This window comes from Vicia villosa, linkage group LG3, assembly GCF_029867415.1.
Source record: "Vicia villosa cultivar HV-30 ecotype Madison, WI linkage group LG3, Vvil1.0, whole genome shotgun sequence".
Lineage (NCBI taxonomy): Eukaryota > Viridiplantae > Streptophyta > Magnoliopsida > Fabales > Fabaceae > Vicia > Vicia villosa.
The window spans coordinates 85,986,070-86,008,753 of NC_081182.1; the positions used below are offsets into that span (position 1 = coordinate 85,986,070).

Genomic DNA, 22,684 nt, shown 5'->3' on the forward strand with positions numbered 1-22,684 from the left:
ATATCAGAGTCATCAGCTTTGGTGCAGAGCATCTTCTGTCTTCTGACTTTGAAGAGCTTTGAGCGTGATACCATCAGAGCTTCAGAGCTTGTACTTCTGACTTCCATCTTCTGATGCTTTCCAGTTCATGTTCTGACTCTGCAGGACCATCTTCTGATGTCTTGCCAGACCATGTTCTGATGAAGCCATCCAGAACTTTCAGGGTTAGTGCTTTTGAACGCTGATTTGTGCATACTCTTTATATATTTCCTGAAATGGAAAACTTAAAGGATTAGAGTACCACATTGTCTTATACAAAATTCATACTTAATGTTATCATCAAAACTAAGAATATTGATTAGAACATTTCTTGTTCTAACAATCTCCCCCTTTTTGATGATGACAAAAACATATATAATTGATATGAATTTGTATCCAGAATATCAGATGAACAAAGACAATTTCACAGATATAGCATAAGCATATAATTAGAGTGTGTGAATATGTCTCCCCCTGAGATTAACAGTCTCCCCCTGAAATTAATACTAGAAGAATTTATAAATAAAAGATTTCCCGGAGTATTTTTTCCATTTCAGTTGAGACTTTCACGTTGAACTTAGAACTTCAGAACATTCAGAGCTTCTCTTCAGAGCTTCCATTGGACAACTTCAGAGCTTTGAATTTCTCTTTGAGATCACTTGTTTCAGAGCTCTATCTCCAGTCTTCTATTGAGACTTCTTATATCATAGCTTTTAGGTTAAATCATGGCAATGCTTGCTTCTGATCTTGAAGCTTCAGAGCTCTAAGCTTGCTTCAATTCTTTAGAATTGCTTTTCCCCATGTATTTTCTTCTCATATTGAGCTTGTCCAAAATATCACATTCCTGCAAAAACTATCAAAGACAGAAAACTTGCAATATATTTGTTAGGAATGTTGAGACTTAAGCCCAACAACTGATATTATAAATCAATTCAATTATCACGTTTCTCCCCTTTTTTTGTCATAACATCAAAAAGCATAAAAGATTCAGATGAAAGACACACATAGTGAAGAAAGAAAAAGATATTTCATTGATTAATCAGAAGAAGAGAATACAAAAGCAGATGCAAGCAAAACAAATGCAAAAAAAAAACAAAGAAAAACCAACTAAGACGCACGTTCTGAATTTTGCGTTGGTGTCATCTTGCTTGTCCAGACGACTAGCCAAGGTAGCTTGATTATGTTGTAGAAATTTCATAGTGTTCAGCAGAACAGAAGTAGAAGGACCAGCAAAAGAAGCATCAAAACTGTTTTCTAGAACAGGATGAGCAGCATCAGCTTCAACCATTTGAACACCTTCATGATTTTCCTAAACATGAATATCTTCAGCAGAAGTTTCTTCAGAAGGTAGCCCTTTGAAAACAGGAATTTCAGGTTCTGGAGGGTACTCAACTTTTGGGTAAACCCATTCAGGAGCCTTTTCCAGAGGATTCTCCCTGAACCAGTTGAACAACATCTGAAAATCTCCAATCAGAACCTTGTATGGATCTGGCTTCCACACAACAATTGTCAGAGGATTTTCTTATTCCAACCCAAACAACTTTCTTAGAAGGTTTTATGTAATGTATAAAAGTTCACCATGAACAATAGAGAGAATGGCCTTTGGCATGACTGTTGCATGAACCCAGAATTCTTTTACCAAATCTGGATAAACTGGTCCACACAAACCATAGAAGAACGCATGCCATCCTTGAAATATCATGGCCTCCTTCAGATGAATATCATGTGCTTCCAGGTTATCAAAATCAACCATCATTTCGCAGATAACCTCTAATTCGTTCAAAGGAATCGAACAAGTCTTCTATGCAACAAGTTGTTGCTGTTGATCTTGATTTTGTTGTTGAGAAGATGAACCAACTTGTTTCTTAGAGGAAGAAGCCATTGAAGCACTACTGAGATTTCTAGGTTTCTTTACTTTAGGGTTTTTGAAGAGAGAGAACAAGAGACAGAAATGCATAAACAAGAAAATGATGAATGTGTGAAAAGAGGGAAAATGAGTATGAGATGTGTTTAAATAGCCACGGACGCGAAACAAAATGCAATGAAATTCTGAATGAGAGAGATTACAGAATTTGAATCAAACCCATTTAATGTTGAATGACATTAGGAGAGATAACATGAAATTTGAAATGATTTGCACAGTTACCTAGGGCGGCGTCTCATCAATTGCACGCATGCTTGTCCCTTCAGAATAAACACGTGGTCATCATCTGGAATAGCTGGTGACAGCTGTTTTGCTTTAACATAAGTTCTGTATCATTCTTAGATATATGAAACGTTAGGAATAACAGAATCAGAGTATCTAAAAAGAACAAACAAATCCAAAGCATCTGATGAGAGAATAAATAAGCATTTCAAATCTAATCCATATTCAGATCTTCTCATAATTTCATTCTGAGCATAAATCCATACTGATGTTCTTCAGAATGAATTTAAACCTATCTTCAGCAAGGGGTTTTGTAAAGATATCAGTCCATTGATGGTTTGTATCAACAAAGTTTAAAGATAGCACATCCTTCTGAACATAGTCCCTAATAAAGTGATGTTTAATCTCAATATGTTTAGTGTTAGAATGTAAAATAGGATTCTTAGATAAACAGATAGCAGAAGTATTATCACAGAATATAGGAATGTTACTCTCATATATTTGATAGTCTTCTAGCTGACTCTTCATCCAGAGCATCTGTGTACTACATCTAACAGCAGCAGCATAGTCTGCTTTTGTTGTAGAAAGGGAAATTGTGGCTTGCTTCTTGCTATACCAGGAGATCAGATGACTTCCCAGAAACTGACAGCTTCCAGAAGTACTTTTCCTTTCAACTCTATCTCCAGCGTAATCAGCATCACAATATCCTACTAAGTTGTATTCTTTAGATCTTCTGTAGACTAAACCAACATTAGTAGTACCTTTTAGATACCTCAGAATTCTCTTAACAGCAGTTAAGTGATATTCTCTAGGATCTGATTGGAATCTAGCACACATGCATACACTGAATAAAATATCAGGTCTAGAAGCAGTAAGATATAGAAGAGATCCTATCATACCTCTGTAGAGTTTCTGATCTACCTTCTTGCTTACCTCATCCTTACATAATACACACGTTGGATGCATTGGATGAAGGATAGAAAAACACTTAGAAAGGGGGGTTTGAATAAGTGTAGTCTTAAAAACTTGAACGATAAAAATAAATTGCACAGTTATTTTTATCCTGGTTCGTTGTTAACTAAACTACTCCAGTCCACCCCCGCGGAGTGATTTACCTCACCTGAGGATTAATCCACTAATCGTAACAGATTACAATGGTTTTCCACTTAGCCCACGACTAAGTCTTCTAGAGTATCCTGATCACAACCTAATCACTCTAGGAACAAATGCTTAGACACAAGCTAAGACTTTCTTAGAGTATCCTGACCACCACGTGATCACTCTAAATACAACTGCTTAGACACAAGCTAGGACTTCCTAGAGTATCCTGATCAACACTTGATCACTCTAGTTACTTACAAATTAATGTAATCAAATAAGAGTTTTACAATGCTTCTTAAAAGCTATAATCACAACAATGATATTTCTCTTAACGTTTAAGCTTAATCTCACTAATATATTACAACAGCAATGTAGTGAGCTTTGATGAAGATGAAGTTTCTGAGCTTTGAATTTGAACAGCGTTTCAGCAAGTCTTTCAAAATAGTTTCGTTCAGAATTGGTAACCTTGCTTCTCATCAGAACTTCATATTTATAGGCGTTTGAGAAGATGACCGTTGGGCGCATTTAATGCTTTGCGTATTCCGTACAGCATTGCATTTAATGTTTCACGCTTTTGTCAACTACCTCGAGCCTTGTTCACGCTGTGTCTACTGACGTTGCCTTTAATAGCTTCCAACGTTCCTTTTGTCAGTCAGTGTAGCCTGCCACTTGTACTTTTCTTCTGATCTGATGTTTGTGAATAAAATATTTGAATATCATCAGAGTCAAACAGCTTGGTGCATAGCATCTTCTTGTCTTCTGACCTTGAAGTGCTTCTGAGCGTGATACCATGAGACTTTCAGTGCTTCTGCTTCTGATCTCAAGTTCTTCTGATGCTTCCATAGACCCATGTTCTGATTCTGCCTTGACCATCTTCTGATGTCTTGCCAGACCATGTTCTGATGTTGCATGCTGAACCTTCTGAGACAAAGCTTCTGAGCGCTGATTTGTGCATACTCTTTATATATTTCCTGAAAGGGAAATTGCAATGTATTAGAGTACCACATTATCTCACACAAAATTCATATCCTTGTTATCATCAAAACTAAGAATATTGATCAGAACAAATCTTGTTCTAACAATCTCCCCCTTTTTGATGATGACAAAAACATATATAAATGATATGAATTTGCGATCAGAAAGAGCAGACGGCTAAAGACAAATTACACAGCTATAGCATAAGCATGTGAATATGTCTCCCCCTGAGATTAACAATCTCCCCCTGAGATGAATAATCTCCCCCTGAAATTAATACTAGAAGAATTTTAATAATAAAAGACTTCCCTGATTATTTCGGTAGAGACGATCACATAAGCTTCTGTCTTCTGATAATTCATAGCTTCTGACTTCTGCTTCCATTGGACAGCTTCAGAACTTGAATTTCTTTAGATCCCTAGAACACTCACAGCTTCTGATTTCTGCTTCCATTTAGGACAGCTTCAGAACTTGAATTTCTTTGATCTTCAGAACATTCACAGCTTCTGATTCCTGCTTCCATTTAGGACAGCTTCAGAACTTGAATTTCTTTGATCTTCAGAACATTCACAGCTTCTGATTCATGCTTCCATTTAGGACAACTTCAGAACTTGAGTTTTCTGGATCTTTAGAACATTCACAGCTTCTGATTTCTGCTTCCCTCGGATAGCTTTAGAGCTTTGAATTTCTTCTTACATCACTTCATGCTAGATTGTATCAGAACATTGTTGAATGTACCAGAGCATCTCTACATCCTGAAATGTTACAGAACAAAACTAAACGACAAAAGTCAGCATGAATGAGTTAGAACATAAAATGTGTATCAGAACACAAAATATGTATCAGAGCCATATAAGCCATATAGAATATATCAGATCCAATAGACAATGTATCAGAGCAAATAGACAATGATTTGGATCATATTCTATTATCAGAATTTCTGATCATTCTTCCTTCTTGCTTCTGATTCTGAAGCTTCCTAGCACTCAGCTTGCTTCAAGAATCCAAGAGCTATTTCTGATCATTCTTCCTTCTTGCTTCTGATTCTGAAGCTTCCTAGCACTCAGCTTGCTTCAAGAATCCAAGAGCTTGATCCATTTTGTTGCTTCTTATGTTGATCTTGAATCTTTGATTCCTGCAACAACACAACTTAAAAACATAGAACTTTGCAAGTTCTGTTAGTAAATGTGGAGCCTTTTTACTCGGTAACTGATAATATTAATCAGATCATTTATCATATATTTTCTCCCCCTTTTTGTCATATCATTAAAAAACAGAAAAGATTCAGATAAAAAACAAAAAGAAACACACGGAAGAAAAAGGATGATTTTCATTGAAGTTCAAACAGACAAGTACAGAAGTACACAAAGAGAAGGAAGACAAGATGCACAAAACAGATGCAGCAAAAGCAAAAACAAAACAACAAAGACTCAATCTAAGACGACCCTAGCCTTGACAAGATCTTGGCCAGCATCTCTTGAACCCCATTGTTGTGCTCATTCTGCTTCTCTATGAAAGCTCTAAACTCAGCATTGACCGAGCTTTGCTCTTCCTGGTTCTTCTGAAGAACTTCCAGAGTCCTTGCAAGACGGGAAGGTTCATCAGAAGAAGCTTCACAGCTTCTATCCACAGGGATGGCATTCTGGTTTGCGGCTTCCATAGTCAGATCATTTACAGGATTTTCCTCAACAGGAATTGTTTCATCAACATGATCTTCTACATCTGCTTCTTGCATAGAAGCATCTCCATAATCTGCAGCTGGAATCTCAGAATCTTCATTCTCAAGTGCCTGAAGAATGGCAGCTAGATTCCTGGGAGCAGAAGGACCTTCAACTTCTGGTGGGTCAACAACTTCTGAAATGACCAAGCTTGGGTCTTTCTTAGAAGGGTTTTCCCTCAGAAAGTCGAATAAGGTCTTGAAATCCCCGAGAAGAACTGGATATTGAGGTATCCAGACCACAATCTCCCTGCAAGGGTTGGCTTCCAATGCAGCAGCCAATCTTGCTACTTCCAATTCATCCACAAACTGCTTCTCCTCAGCAGCAACACAATTTCTGAGAGGATGGTAGTATATACCATTATCACCCTCCAGAAGGTAACCAGGGGCAGCAGCCACTAGTCTTTTCTGTACTCCCATTGCTTCTACTTGAAAATCCTTGCGAAATCTTCTCCAGAGATTTCTTGTAGAAACATCATCCAGACCATTTAGAAAGGCATCCTTCAGAAGATCTAGACTGCTAATCACCTCATGTCTGAAAAGTTCCAGGTAGGTATAGGGTTCAGGTTCATGCGGATTGAAGGTGAATTTGTAGTCAGGGTAGAGAAGACAGTAGGGTTTGGATTTTCTGGTAGGTAATGGATGGGATATAGAAGGTGAAGGTGTGGTGGATGAGGAAGAAGGGATATCTGAGAGAATGATTGATGAGGATGGAATATCAGAAAGGATAGGTTGAGAAGAGGATGGAGTATTTGTAAAGGGAATTGGTGAGAGAGATTTATCAGAAGGAGTTGGGGGAAGAATACTTAGAGGTGTGGGGTTTAGAATGGGAGAGGAGAAGGATGATGGAGAAGGATTTGGTAAGGTGAAGTTTACTTTTGGTTCAGATGGAGGTGATTGGAAAGATGGTTTAGGGACAGAAGGAGGTGGAGTAAAAACCTGCCTGGAGATTTGTACAGAAGAAGAAGATCTGGTTCTGCGAAAGGAATCTCTAATCCTTTTATCCCTTCGTTCTTTAGAGTCCACCTTGTCAGGATCATAGGTGACTCTCAACTTCTTGGCTTTCTTAGCCTCATCTTCTCGGGCTTTTCTTTTTAGCCTAGCCTTTAGTTCCTTCTGATCCTTCTTCAGAAGATCAACCTTGGACGGAAGTACTCTGCCACGGATCCAAGCAGGATCAATATCTGATTGCTTCCTAACACAATCTTCCAGGTAAAGCTTGACAACCTGATGCAGTTCTTTTTGAAACACAGAGGCAAAACCTTCAACAGCAACTCTTCTTGACAGAATGTCAGGAAAGCTTGTGCACACAGAAGGTACATTTTGAATGAGTTCCAGTCTGAACAAATCCACACCATTGAAAATGGGACCTTGAACTACTCCAAGAAAATGGGACGCATTGAGTTTTCTGATGGAGTCCAGCACTTTGCTTTAAATCAGAATGTCTGAAATCATTCTTCCAAAAGGAATAGTCGTTCTTGGAATATGAGGGTACTTCGCCCTTTCGTCTTCTCTTGACTCAAAGATAGAAGTCTTCAGATTCTCAAACAGAATATGAGAGATGTTGATCTCAGTCTTTTTGCCAATGCAGAAAAGAGTATACTTATGATCCGGACTGATGTAGGAGGAGGAGAGCATCCTCTTTCTATGGTGAAGGGAACCCAGAATAATCTCAGCCCATACTTTATAAAACGGCCTTAAGGTGCCTGTGTTATTAGAGTCAATTCCAAAAGTCTGAGAGATTTGTTGTTCAACTTTAGACCAATCAACTGATGCATGTCGAAAACCAGACTAACCTTCTTCATCATTCAGATTGTACAGCTTCCTGATGAGCTTTTCAGTGATAACCACTTCATGCCCTAGCACGAATGAAATGATGGCAGTTGGGGTAACCGTTGCATGTACCCAGAAATCCTTCACAAGTTCAGGAAAAATTGGACCAACCAATCTATCAAGATATTTATACCATCCTTGCTCAAAGATTCTTGCATCACACTTAAAGCCACTTGCTTTTAGGTTGTTGATGTCCACAGCAGATTCACATAGAACTTCCAGTTCTTCCGTGGGTATTAAGCAAGTTTTCAATGGAGCATACTCATATTTGCGTAGAAGGATCTGTGTAGAAGTGAGTCTTTCTTTTGAATTTGATGAACAGGAAGATGAGTTCATGATGATTATGCTTTGAGATCAAATCAAAAACTAGGGTTTGAAAAGAAATGCAACGAAGGGGATGCACAAGAGAGAGAGAGAGAGAGAGAGAGAGAGAGAGAGAGAGAAAAAAAAAGAGAGAATGAAGATGAAGCGGGTTATTTAAATGATTTGAAAATAAAGAAATCATTATGCATTTAATGAGAAATGACATTAGGATAGAGAACACAGTAAATGAAATGATTTAACACAGTTACCTAGGTCGGCGTCTTTTCAACTGCACGCTTTGTACTAACCGTACATACACGTGTTCACCATCAGATAATAGATGACAGCTGTAATTTTCTTGAATAGACTGTACGCCTTCTGATTCTGATCACTGCTTCTGATTGTCATTCTTTAGAAATGATCTTGTTCTGATAGGATCATCTTTCTTTCCAAGGATCACATCTTCTGAATGAGTTGAGGCAAGTCTAGGTGATCTTCTGACTGTTGGTTTTTCAGAAATCCTTAGATTCTCTAAAGATGCAGCAACTTGATCTTCTGATTCAGTGCTTCTGAGACTGCCAGCTTCTGCATCTTTGCTTCTTGATTCTTCAACTTCTGATATATCAATATCAAAATCTGCAAAATTCTCAAACTGCTTTGGTTTTTCAAGACCAAGCTTATCATCAAACCTGATATTGATTGATTCTTCTACAATCAATGTTTCAGTATTGTATACTCTGTAGCCTTTAGAGCGTTCAGAATATCCAAGAAGGAAACATTTTTGTGCTTTGGAATCAAACTTACCAAGATGATCTTTAGAATTCAGAATAAAACATACACATCCAAAAGGATGGAAATATGAAATGTTGGGCTTTCTGTTCTTCCACAATTCATAAGGAGTCTTATTTAGAATAGGTCTTATAGAGATTCTATTCTGAATATAGCATGCAGTGTTAATTGCTTCTGCCCAGAAATGCTTAGCCATATTGGTTTCATTGATCATGGTTCTGGCCATTTCTTGTAGAGTCCTATTCTTTCGCTCTACAACTCCATTTTGCTGTGGAGTTCTGGGGCAAGAGAAATCATGGGCAATACCATTTTCTTTGAAGAACTCCTCAAAGAATCTGTTCTCAAATTCGCCACCATGATCACTTCTGACCTTTATGATTTTACACTCTTTCTCAGATTGAATCTGAGTGCAGAATTCAAAGAACATTGAATGAGACTCATCCTTGTGTTTCAAGAACTTTACCCACGTCCAGCGGCTATAATCATCAACGATGACTAATCCATATTTCTTCCCTCTGACAGATGCTGTTTTGACTGGGCCAAACAGATCAATGTGTAAGAGTTCTAACGGCCTTGAGGAAGAAACAACATTCTTAGACTTGAATGCAGGTCTGGAGAACTTGCCCTTCTGACATGCTTCACAAAGAGCATCTGATTTGAATTTCAGATTGGGGAGTCCTCTGACCAGATTTAGTTTGTTAATCTGAGAAATCTTTCTCAAACTAGCATGTCCTAATCTTCTGTGCCAGACCCATTGCTCTTCAGAAACAGACATAAGACAAGTCACCTTCTGATTCTTAAGATCCTGAAGATCTATCTTATAAATGTTGTTCTTTCTCTTGCCTGTAAATAGGATTGAGCCATCCTTCTGACTTACAGCCTTGCAAGACATTTGATTAAAGATTATGTCATAACCATTGTCACTTAATTGACTTATGGATAATAAGTTATGAGCTAATCCATCTACTAGAAGAACATTAGAAATAGAAGGAGAGTTACCAGACTTTATAATTCCTGAGCCAATAATTTTGCCCTTCTGATCTCCTCCGAATTTCACTTCTCCAGCAGATTTAAGCACCGGGTCTTGGAACATAGACCTTCTTCCTGTCATGTGTCGCGAGCATCCAGAGTCCAGGTACCATGACATGTTGTGCTTTTCCTTCTTTGCAGCCAAGGATATCTGCAATAGGAATAATTTTTTCCTTAGGTACCCACATCCTCTTGGGTCCTTTCTTGTTAGTTCTCCTCAAGTTCTGATTGAACTTGGGTTTAGCAAAATATTTAGCAGGAGGAACAGTATGATACTTCTTATTCTGAGTTCCATGATATTTCTTAGGTTGTGTCACATGCTTCTTGGTGTGTGTTATGTGAAAACTTTGTGCATGTGATGTGTGCTTAATATCATGGGAGTGGCCAAATTTAAATTGGTTATACAGAGGCTTGTATGATATTTTCATATCATCCACAGATTCAAGCTTGTATGGGATTTCACCCTCATAACCAATGCCAACTCTCTTGTTCCCAGACACAGCATATATCATAGAAGCTAGCTGACTTCTGCCAATACTTCTAGATAAGAACTTCCTGAAACTTAAATCATATTCTTTCAGAATATGATTCAGACTGGGAGTGGATTTTTCTGAATCAGAAGGAGATCCAACATTATTGGATAATTTTAAAACTTTTTCTTTTAATTCAGAATTTTCCAACTCAAGCTTCTTAGTTTCAAATTCAAATTGCTTTTTCAGCTTTTTGTATTTGATACTAAGATGAGCTTTTAATTCAAGAAGCTCTGTTAGACTGGAAACTAACTCTTCTCTAGATAGTTCTGAAAATACCTCTTCAGAATCTGATTCTGATGTAGATTCTGATCCATCATCTTCTGTCGCCATCAGCGCAAAGTTTTCCTGCTCTCCTTCAGAGTCTGATCCTGATTCTGATTCTGATTCAGAATCATCCCATGTTGCCATAAGACCTTTCTTCTTATGAAACTTCTTCTTGGGATTCTCCTTCTGAAGTTTCGGACACTCATTCTTGTAATGTCCAGGCTCATTGCACTCATAGCAGACAACCTTCTTCTTGTCAGATCTTCTGTCACCAGAAGATTCTCCTCGTTCAAATTTCTTTGAACTTCTGAAGCCTCTGAACTTCCTTTGCTTGCTCTTCCAGAGTGGGTTTACCCTTCTGGAGATCATGGACAGTTCATCTTCTTCTTCAGATTCTGATTCTTCAGGATCTTCTTCTCTAGCCTGAAAAGCGTTAGTGCATTTTTTAACATTAGATTTTAAAGCAATAGACTTACCTTTCTTCTGAGGTTCATTAGCGTCAAGTTCAATCTCATGACTCCTCAGGGCACTGATCAGCTCTTCCAAAGAAACTTCATTCAGATTCTTCGCAATCTTGAATGCAGTCACCATTGGGCCCCATCTTCTGGGTAAGCTTCTGATAATGTTCTTTACATGATCAGCCTTGGTGTAGCCTTTATCCAGAACTCTCAATCCAGCAGTTAGAGTTTGAAATCTTGAGAGCATCTTCTCAATATCTTCATCATCCTCCATCTTGAAGGCTTCATATTTCTGGATTAGAGCAAGAGCTTTAGTCTCCTTGACTTGAGCATTTCCTTCATGAGTCATTTTCAAGGACTCATATATGTCATGGGTCGTTTCCCTGTTAGATATCTTCTCATACTCAGCATGAGAGATAGCATTCAGCAAAACAGTCCTGCATTTGTGATGATTTTTGAAATCTTTCTTTTGATCATCAGTCATTTCGCTTCTCGTGAGCCTTACACTAGTAGCTTTAACAGGATGTTTGTAACCATCCAACAGAAGATCCCATAGATCAGCATCTAGACCAAGAAAGTAACTTTCCAATTTATCTTTCCAGTATTCAAAGTTTTCACCATCAAATACTGGTGGTCTAGTATAACCATTGTTACCGTTGTATTGCTCAGCAGAGCCAGATGTAGATGTTTGAGTTTCACCAGCCATCTTTTACTGAAGCGTTTTTCTCTTCCTGAATCTTTTCTAAACACGGTTAAGTGCTTGCACCTTAGAACCGGCACTCTGATGCCAATTGAAGGATAGAAAAACACTTAGAAAGGGGGGGTTTGAATAAGTGTAGTCTTAAAAACTTGAACGATAAAAATAAATTGCACAGTTATTTTTATCCTGGTTCGTTGTTAACTAAACTACTCCAGTCCACCCCCGCGGAGTGATTTACCTCACTTGAGAATTTAATCCACTAATCGTAACAGATTACAATGGTTTTCCACTTAGCCCACGACTAAGTCTTCTAGAGTATCCTGATCACAACCTGATCACTCTAGGAACAAATGCTTAGACACAAGCTAAGACTTTCTTAGAGTATCCTGACCACCACGTGATCACTCTAAATACAATTGCTTAGACACAAGCTAAGACTTCTTAGAGTATCCTGATCAACACATGATCACTCTAGTTACTTACAAATTAATGTAATCAAATAAGAGTTTTACAATGCTTCTTAAAAGCTATAATCACAACAGTGATATTTCTCTTAACGTTTAAGCTTAATCTCACTAATATATTACAACAGCAATGTAGTGAGCTTTGATGAAGATGAAGTTTGTGAGCTTTGAATTTGAACAGCGTTTCAGCAAGTCTTTCAGAATAGTTTCGTTCAGAATTGGTAACCTTGCTTCTCATCAGAACTTCATATTTATAGGCGTTTGAGAAGATGACCGTTGGGCGCATTTAATGCTTTGCGTATTCCGTACAGCATTGCATTTAATGTTTCACGCTTTTGTCAACTACCTCGAGCCTTGTTCACGCTGTGTCTACTGACATTGCCTTTAATAGCTTCCAACGTTCCTTTTGTCAGTCAGCGTAGCCTGCCACTTGTACTTTTCTTCTGATCTGATGTTTGTGAATAAAATATTTGAATATCATCAGAGTCAAACAGCTTGGTGCATAGCATCTTCTTGTCTTCTGACCTTGAAGTGCTTCTGAGCGTGATACCATGAGACTTTCAGTGCTTCTGCTTCTGATCTCAAGTTCTTCTGATGCTTCCATAGACCCATGTTCTGATTCTGCCTTGACCATCTTCTGATGTCTTGCCAGACCATGTTCTGATGTTGCATGCTGAACCTTCTGAGACAAAGCTTCTGAGCGCTGATTTGTGCATACTCTTTATATATTTCCTGAAAGGGAAATTGCAATGTATTAGAGTACCACATTATCTCACACAAAATTCATATCCTTGTTATCATCAAAACTAAGAATATTGATCAGAACAAATCTTGTTCTAACATTGGAGTCTTTGCTTCTTTGCTTTCTGAAAGATTAAACTTCTTCAGAAGTTCTTTCACATACTTGGTTTGATGAAAATAAGTTCCTTCAGAAGTTTGATTAATCTGGATCCTAAGGAAATACTTGAGTTCTCCCATCATGCTCATTACAAACTCTGCCTACATAGACTTAGCAAACTCCTTTCCAAGTGTAGCATTAGATGTTCCAAATATAATATCATCAACATATATTTGAAAAATTAAAATATCCTTTTTAAAGGTTTTACAGAAGAGAGTTGTATCCACTTCTCCTCTAGTGAAACCATTATCCAGAAGGAAAGAACTTAATCTTTCATACCAAGCTCTAGGAGCTTGCTTCAGTCCGTATAATGATTTTTTTAGTTTAAAAAAATGTTCTGGAGACTTAGAGTCTTCAAAACCAGGAGGTTGATGGACATATACTTCTTCATCTATATAACCATTTAAAAAGGCACTCTTAACATCCATCTGATACAGAGTGATGTTATTCTGAGTGGCAAAAGAAATTAGTAAGCGAATAGATTCTACCCTAGCCACTGGTGCAAAGGTTTCTGTATAGTCAATACCTTCTTGCTGACTATAGCCCTGGGCAACCAGTCTAGCTTTGTTTCTTACAACTTCTCCTTTCTCACTCAGCTTGTTTCTGAAGACCCACTTTGTTCCAATGATGTTAAATCCTTTAGGTTTTTGAACCAGATCTCAAACATCATTCCTTGTAAACTGATTTAACTCTTCTTGCATGGCAATTATCCAGTCAACATCTTCTAGAGCTAGATCAACAAAAGTTGGCTTGATCAGAGATACTAGACCAAATTGACATTTTGTGTTGTTCTTAAGGAATGCTCTTGTTTTGATGGGATCATCTCTCTTTCCAATGATAACATCTTCAGGATTAGCAGAGATGAGTCTAGAAGATCTTCCGAGTGTTGGCTCTTCAGATATTCTGAGATTCTCTAAAGAAGCTACAACTTGATCTTCTAAAACTTTGTTTATGGGTTCTTCTTGATCTGAGTTAGAGATATCTATATCTACAAAATTCTCAAACTGCTTTGGCTTTTCAAGACCAAGCTTATCATCAAATCTGATATTGATTGATTCCTCAATTATCAGTGTTTCAGTATTGTATACTCTGTAGCCTTTAAAGCGTTCAGAATATCCCAGAAGGAAACACTTCTGAGCTTTAGAATCAAACTTATGCAGATGATCTTTAGTGTTCAAAATATAAAATACACATCCAAAAGGATGGAAATAAGAAATGTTGGGCTTTCTGTTCTTCCACAATTCATAAGGAGTCTTATTTAGAATAGGTCTTATGGAGATTCTATTCTGAATATAACATGCAGTGTTAATTTCTTATGCCCAGAAATGCTTAGCCATATTGGTTTCATTTATCATGGTTCTGGCCATTTCTTGTAGAGTCCTATTTTTTCGTTCTACAACTCCATTTTGCTGTGGAGTTCTAGGACAAGAGAAATCATGGCCAATACCATTTTCTTTGAAATAAATTTCAAAGAATCTATTCTCAAATTCACCACCATGATCACTTCTGGCCTTTATGATTTTACATTCCTTCTCAGATTGGATCTGAGTGCAGAAGTCAAAGAGCACAGTATGTGACTCATCCTTGTGTTTCAAGAACTTTACCCATGTGCATCTGCTATAATCGTCTACAATGACTAATCCATATTTCTTCCCTCTGATTGATGCTGTTTTTGACTGGGCCAAAAAGATCAATGTGTAGAAGTTCTAGCGGCCTAGAGGAAGAGACAACATTTTTAGACATGAATGCAGGTTTTGAAAACTTCCCTTTCTGGCATGCTTCGCAAAGAGCATCTGATTTATATTTCAGATTAGGGAGTCCTCTGACCAGATTGAGTTTGTTAATTTGAGAGATATTTCTCAAACTAGCATGACCCAATCTTCTATGCCAGACCCACTGCTCTTCACTAACAGACAGAAGGCAAGTAACCTTTTGATTCTTAATATCTGAAAGATCAATCTTATAAATGTTGTTCTTTCTCTTGCCTGTAAATAGGATTGACCTTCCTTCTGACTAATAGCTTTACAAGACTTTTGATTAAAGATTATGTCATAACTATTGTCACTTAATTGACTTATGGACAATAAGTTATAAGCTAATCCATCTACTAAAAGAACATTAGATATAGAGGGAGAGTTACCAATACATATGGTTCCTGAGCCAATGATTTTACCCTTCTGATTCCCTCAAAACTTTACTTCTCCAGCAGGCTTAAGTACCAGGTCTTGGAACATAGACTTTCTTCCCGTCATGTGACGTGAGCATCCAGAGTCCAGGTACCATGACATGTTTGTCTTTTGAGATTTCAAGGAGATCTGCAACAGAAATTATCTTATCCTTAGGTATCCACATTCTTTTGGTTCCTTTGGGGTTAGTCCTTCTCAAGTTCTGGTTGAATTGAGATTTAGCATGAGGTTTCACATAATATCTTTTAGAATGTGTAATGGCATGTTTCCTTGTGTGTGTTATGTGGAAACTCTTGGAGTATGATGTGTGCTTTATATCATGAGAATGGCCATACTTGAACTGTTCATACAGAGGTTTGTATTTGATAACCATCTCATCAACAGGTTCAAGTTTATATGGGGTTTCACCCTCATAGCCTATACCAATTCTCTTATTTCCACTGACTCCATATATCATAAAGGCTAGCTGACTTCTGCCTATACCTCTAGATAGAAACTTTTTGAAACTCAAGTCATATTCCTTCAGAATATTGTTCACGCTTGGAATAGACTTTTCTGGACTTGAAGATGATTCAACATCTTTAGATAGTTTTAAAACTTTTTCCTTAAGTTCAAAGTTTTCTATTTCAAGTTTCTTAGTTTCAGATGCAAAGAGCTTTTTCAGCGTTTTGTATTTGATACTAAGTTAACTCTTGATTTCCAGAAGTTCAGTTAAGCTGGAAACTAAGTCATCTCTAGAAAGTTCAGAAAATACCTCTTCAAAGTCTGAGTCTGATGTAGATTCATATTCTTCATCAATAATAGCCATCAGTGCTATGTTTGCTTGCTCATCTTAGAGTCTGACTCTTGATCAGAAGAATCTGAGTCATCCCAAGTAGCCATTAAGCCTTTCTTCTTTTCAAATATTTTCTTGGGCTTTTCTCTCTAAAGCTTTGGACATTCATTCTTGTAGTGTCCCGGTTCCTTGCATTCATAGCACGTCACCTTCTTCTTGCCAGATCTTCTGTGCTCAGAAGATTCTCCTTTTTCAGGCCTCTTGAAGTTCTTGAACTTTCTCTGCTTGCTCTTTCAGAACTGATTTACTCTTCTGGATAAGAGAGATAGTTCATATTCTTCTTCCTCTGATTCTGACTCATCAGAATCTTCTTCTTCTGCCTGAAACGCGTTAGTGCATTTTTTATTATTAGATTTTAATGCAATAGACTTACCTTTCTTTTGAGGCTCATTTGTATTCATCTCAATCTCCTGACTCCTCAAGGCACTAATCAGCTCCTCAAGAGACATTTCATTCAAGTTCTTGGAAATCTTGAATGCAGTCACCATGGGTCCCCATCTTCTGGGTAAGCTTCTGATGATCTTCTTTACATGATCAACTTTGGTGTAGCCTTTGTCAAGCACTCTCAATCCAGCAGTCAGAGTCTGGAACCTTGAAAACATTGCTTCAATGTTCTCATCTTCCTCCATCTTGAATGCTTCATACTTTTGGATTAGAGCTAAGGCCTTTGTCTCCTTAACTTGAGCATTTCCCTCATGAGTCATCTTTAGGGATTCAAAGATATCATGAGTTGTTTCTCTGTTTGTTATCTTCTCATACTCAGCATGAGAGATAGCATTTAACAGTATAGTTCTTGACTTGTGATGATTCTTGAATTCTTTCTTTTGGTCATCACTCATAGCTTGTCTTGAAATCTTGACTCCACGAGCATTTACAAGATGTGTGTAACCATCCAACACTAGATCCCATAGATCACCATCTTGACATAGAAAGTAACTTTCAAGTCTATCTTTCCAATACTCAAAATTTTCTCCATTAAAGACTAGTGGTCTATTGTAACCATTGAAGCTACTGCTTCCATTGTTATCATTGTTGTTTTGCTCAGTAGAAGTAGTTGGAATTATTGGGTCAACCATTTTGTGTTTTTCGCCCTAAATCTTTTGTCTAACACGGTTAAGTGCTTGCACCTAGAACCGACGCTCTGATGCCAATTGAAGGATAGAAAAACACTTAGAATGGGGGGGATTGAATAAGTGTAACTCAAAAACTTGAAGATAAAAATAATCAACACAATGATTTTTATCCTGGTTCGTTGTTAACCAAACTACTCCAGTCCACCCCTTTAGATTGATTTACCTCAACTGAGGATTTAATCCACTAATCCAACTGATTACAATGGTTTTCCACTTAGATACCCTCTAAGTCTTCTAGAGTCTACAGATCACAACTTGAACACTCTAGGAATCCTTTTACAATCAATGTAAAGTAAATGTTTACAAGAGTTTAGATTTGTTTCTAATAAAGCTGTAATCACAACTGTGATATTTCTCTTAAGTTCTATTTCTTAACACTCACTAAGATATTACAAAGTTGTGAGGTTGAAGATGAAGTTCTTTAGCTTTTGATTTTGACAGCGTTTTTGTAAGTTTGCGCAAGTGTTGTATGTTGCTTCTGATCAGAACTTCTATATATAGGTGTTTGAGAGGAAATGACCGTTGGGATGCATTTAATGCTTTGCGTGAATAGTACAGCGCTGCATTTAATGTTTCACACTTTTGTCAACTACCTCGAGCCATGCTTTTGCTGCTTTTACTGACTTTGCCTTTTGTAGCTTCTAGCGTTCCTTTTGTCAGTCAGAGATTTGATGTTACAGCCTTTCATCTTGTACTTTCTTCTGGACTCTAATTTGTAGATAACAACGTTTGAATATCATAGTCATCAGCTTTGGTGCAGAGCATTTTTTGTCTTTTGACTTTGAAAAGCTTTGAGCGTGATACCATCAGAGCTTGTACTTCTGACTTCCATCTTCTAATGCTTTCCAGTTCATGTTCTGATTCTGCAGGACCATCTTCTGATGTCTTTCCAGACCATGTTCTGATGAATCCATCCAGAACTTTCTGGGTCAGTGCTTCTGAACGCTGATTTGTGCATACTCTTTATATATTTCCTGAAATGGAAAACTTAAAGGATTAGAGTATCACATTGTCTTATACAAAATTCATACTTAATGTTATCATCAAAACTAAGAATATTGATCAGAACATTTCTTGTTCTAACAACCTTTAAGGTAATCTCTCTTATGCTGTCTTTCGATTAAATAGTCAAGTCTCTCGGATGTAGGGATACCTTAGCCTGCTGCCTACGAACAAAAATAATCATAAAGATCATAGTCCCTTCGATGTTGCCTAGGATATAATTGATCTTGTCCCTCGATTAAATGATGATAGTCCCTTTCGATTGCTAAGGTATCCTTACTTGTTACCTTTATGACTATTCTCATCAATTCATGGGACTTCCTACCCTCTTTATGGTATGGATAGCCCTATGGCAATACGATGTCCCTTTACATCCAACGAAAGGACTTTCCATTAACTAATGGAGTGGATAGTCTCTTTCCCTTAAAGACTTTAAGAATAACAAGAAATACATTAAACTTAGGGTAGGTAGCTCTTAACTGCTTCTCACAATCAATTCAAACAAAAATGCTTTTCACACCTCCTTTTTAAAATTGCTTTCAAAGACCACACTTTGTATACATCCGTACGAAGATCATTACAAAGTTAAAGCTCTTTTCAAATTGTTTTTCTAAACACACACGACACTTTTCAAACAAAACAAACAAGTGAGCTAAGCAATTAAGAGCCCATGGATAACCATGGATACAAAGGGTGCTTACACCTTCCCTTTGTATAACCTACCCCCCGAACTCAAAATCTTTTAAAGGTCTTTCCTGTCCTTTTTGCCTTTCCTAATTGGATAAAATAAAAGTCGGTGGCGACCCTTGCTATGTACAACATTCAAAAAAAGTTAGTTCTCCCACCGTATTAGAGATAGATTTCCCTCAAAGCTAAATCTGGCAAGAAGAGGTATTCTTCAAGGAATTCATAATCTCATATATCCTTTATGTTTATTTGTGCAGGAAAATGTTTCACATCTCTTTATGTCTTGTGTAGTGGCTTCCTCGATTTGGTGGAGAGTTTGTGGGTTGCTTGACATTGACTTGGTTAGGGAGCAACATTCGATGGCTAAGCATTTTTTATGTTTAACAGCCTGCTTAACCGAAAGGTTAAAGAAGATTTTCAAAGTTTTTTCTAGCTAGCAATTTGTCGGGTTGTGTGGACATCCATGAATGCTACTCCCTCCGTTTTTTATTATAAATCACATTGGAAAAAAATTATATCACAATATAAGTCACTTTACAACATCAATGAATAATTAATGCTATTTATTCTTTTATACCCTTAAAAATTTATTATTCTCTCTCATTTCAATTATATGAATTTATCTTCCCCGTGTTATTAATAAAAGACAATTTTGTAAAAAAAACCTTCATAATTTTTCCTTTTCATACAACAATCATTACTTTTCTTAATACGCATGAAAAGTTCAAAACGATTTATAATTAAAAATGGAGATAGTATCTTGTTCAAAGAAGAAATATTGTGGAATTTGGATATTCTTGGAAAAATTAAATCTGTGACTAAGGATTGATTTTAAGCTAAAGAGAATGGTCATGTAAAGGTTCTTTGGTCGATTTGGCAAACCAATCCCACCTTTTATTTAGTTGGTTGATGGGCTTCTTTTTGTACTTGTTTTTTTAGCTTTCTTTGAAGGTTTTCGACTCTTGTATCTTTGAGTGGAGTACCTCTTATACTATTTTAATTCGAACTCTTTGCTTGTAAAAAAACATATGACAGAGTGCTTAAAATAGGGACCTCATTTGGGTGTGTTTGGATTGCCGATAGACATAATTGATTCTAACATAATTGAGTTTGGTAAAATTAATTTTATCAGAATTGAGTTTAGCATAATTGATTTATGTTTGAATACATTTATGTAGAAGTGGGTTGAATAATAAATTACAATGTAAAAATCATCCAGAATCAATTCTGGAGGCAGAAGCTACAAATTTTAGCTTCAAGTAGAATCAATTCTAGAGACAGAATCAATTCTACGTTTTCCTAACCAAACATCTTAAAACCACCTAGAATCAATTCTAAACCTTTAGAACTGTTTTTGACCTTTCCAAAAGCCAAACCAAACATACACTTAATCATTAAAAAAATAGTGGAAAATCACAACTACATGTCCTAAATTTTCATATATGTTTGATTTAACTTTTGGCGGAGTCAAAAAGTAAAGTATTTTAAAAGTGTAAAACTAATTTAAAAGTATTTAATTTTTTTTCAAGTAAGATTGAGGTCATGTCTGTTTTTGTTTATTTTTAAAAGTGACTTTTATGAAAACGTTTTTTAAAATATTATAAATTTTTATAAATTTGTTGTTTTGAAATTGAAAGACGGATTTTGACATTATATAACATAAACATATATTATTGAAGATCAAAACATAGTTGAAATCATAATTTTTTAAAAAAGTTGTATCTCAAAAATATTTTTTATATAAAAAAAACTATTTAAAATAGTTTCAAAATTAAATTATTTTTTAAAAAATTTTAATATTCAATTTTTTTTAACAAAATGATAAAATACCTAAGTAACATTTTACAAATAATTATTCACACCAAATTTTCATTTAAAACTTTTATGAATTTTTTTAAACAAAAATATATAATATTATAATATCATTTTTTAAAATAACAAAAATAAATGGACTTTGATTTTGTCTTTAAAAATGATTTTAATTGAATAAAAAATTTATAATTTTAAAATTTATTATGCAATTTATTTTTACATAAATTTAATCAATTTACCTTAAATTTATTTATTATTAAAATTTAATTTTTTAACCGTATAACCAAGCACAACTAAATAAATCTAAACTTTGAATAATTTCAAATGGTGGGACGGACTTGGATCCTCTCCTTCATTTTTCTCTCCTTTCCTCTCCATCCTCTCTATCTCTCTCTTAATCTCACTCTCACTCATCATTAAAAAACAAAATATAATAAAGAGAGAGAATAAAATTAAGAGAGAGATAGAGAGGATGGAGAGTGAAGGAGAGAAAAATGAAGTAGAGGATCCAAAGTGTGGTGGGACACAAAGCAATGCTCAGCACTCATTTATTTCAATCCTTTATTCATCTGTCACCAAATTCAAAAAGAAAATGAAAATCCAAACTTATTAATTCTTCACTTTCTTGCTTTTTTTCTCTTTCGTTTAAATAAAGCAAATAAATATTATATGATTTAATAAAATTTAACTTACCCATGTAATTCACCCCACAAAAAATCGCAACAGAAGTATACGCAAAGCAAGGTAAAATAATTTTATCCACAAAATAAATACTCACATGTATTTATAAAACAATAGGAATAAAAAAAAACCTTTGCTATAACTCAATAATTGAATCATTAATTTAATTAATGATTCTTCCTCTCTTCTTCTGCCAGTGTCATGATCAATCTATCATATTACGATATGATCATAACACTGGTCGAAAATTCAAAAGATTATTTTAATCTTCTGAAATACTCGCTAGATGAGGCTGCCATATACCAACACGACCTTTTTTGCGATCCCTTCGTGACGATTTCTTCTCCATATGTTGTAATTGTGATGTTGCTTCATCATCATTGCACTTAGAGTTTCTTTTCTTTGATGTTTTCTTGTTGAGACTAGAGTCATTGACAACCGATCCGCTTCGTTTCTTCTCCGGTAAAGACGTTGTTGGGATCAAGAAGTAAATGCTGCCTCTCTTGAGCTCGGTCTCCGGCGAAACAATTAAAATTCGGCGAACAACGCCTTGAGAGCTTGGTTTGCTAAGAACATGGTTAGGGTTAGCTTTGAGAACTTCTCCTGCTGTGATGGAGTGTGTAATCTCATCTACGCAGCCATTCAAATGCACTATTCGGATTAAATCTAGGGCTCCACAAGGAAGAACGCAAGCCAAACAACACCTTAAGCTATTTCCCATATTAATCGCTTTTTCTATGTAGAAAATTTATGAATGTTTGGGATGGTTTGAACCGAGGAAAAAGGTGTGAGATGAGTTTGGTATATATAGCAACAACTGGACTCATTGCTCATAATGCAAATGGAGGGTTGGATTTAAAAATAATTGTGATGTGATGTTGTTGTTAATAATTATTAATTATTATGGAACTGTATGTGGGTGTGAATTGACAAGATTGCCCTTTTAGATTAGGGTGTCTTTTTAATTTATGTGGTTTGGATTTTCACATGGTGGGGTGAGGTAGGGTTCATTGTTTTTTTGTAATTATAGCTTCTTGGAGGTTGCTTTAAGGAAGTGATTAGTACTATTGTTTTAGATTCTAATTAAACACTAATATAGATTAACACTTTTAGGCAGAAG

At 36.2% G+C, this 22,684-nt stretch overlaps 1 protein-coding gene across 1 annotated transcript; it reads right to left on the reverse strand.

The window, feature by feature from the left end:
• Positions 1 to 21,135: 21,135 nt before the first annotated feature.
• On the reverse strand, positions 21,136 to 22,369 carry LOC131656257 (uncharacterized). Its single transcript, XM_058926007.1, has one exon. It carries the CDS (start codon positions 22,283 to 22,285, stop codon positions 21,827 to 21,829), a length of 459 nt encoding a protein of 152 aa, XP_058781990.1. The 5' UTR covers positions 22,286 to 22,369; the 3' UTR covers positions 21,136 to 21,826.
• Positions 22,370 to 22,684: the final 315 nt, after the last annotated feature.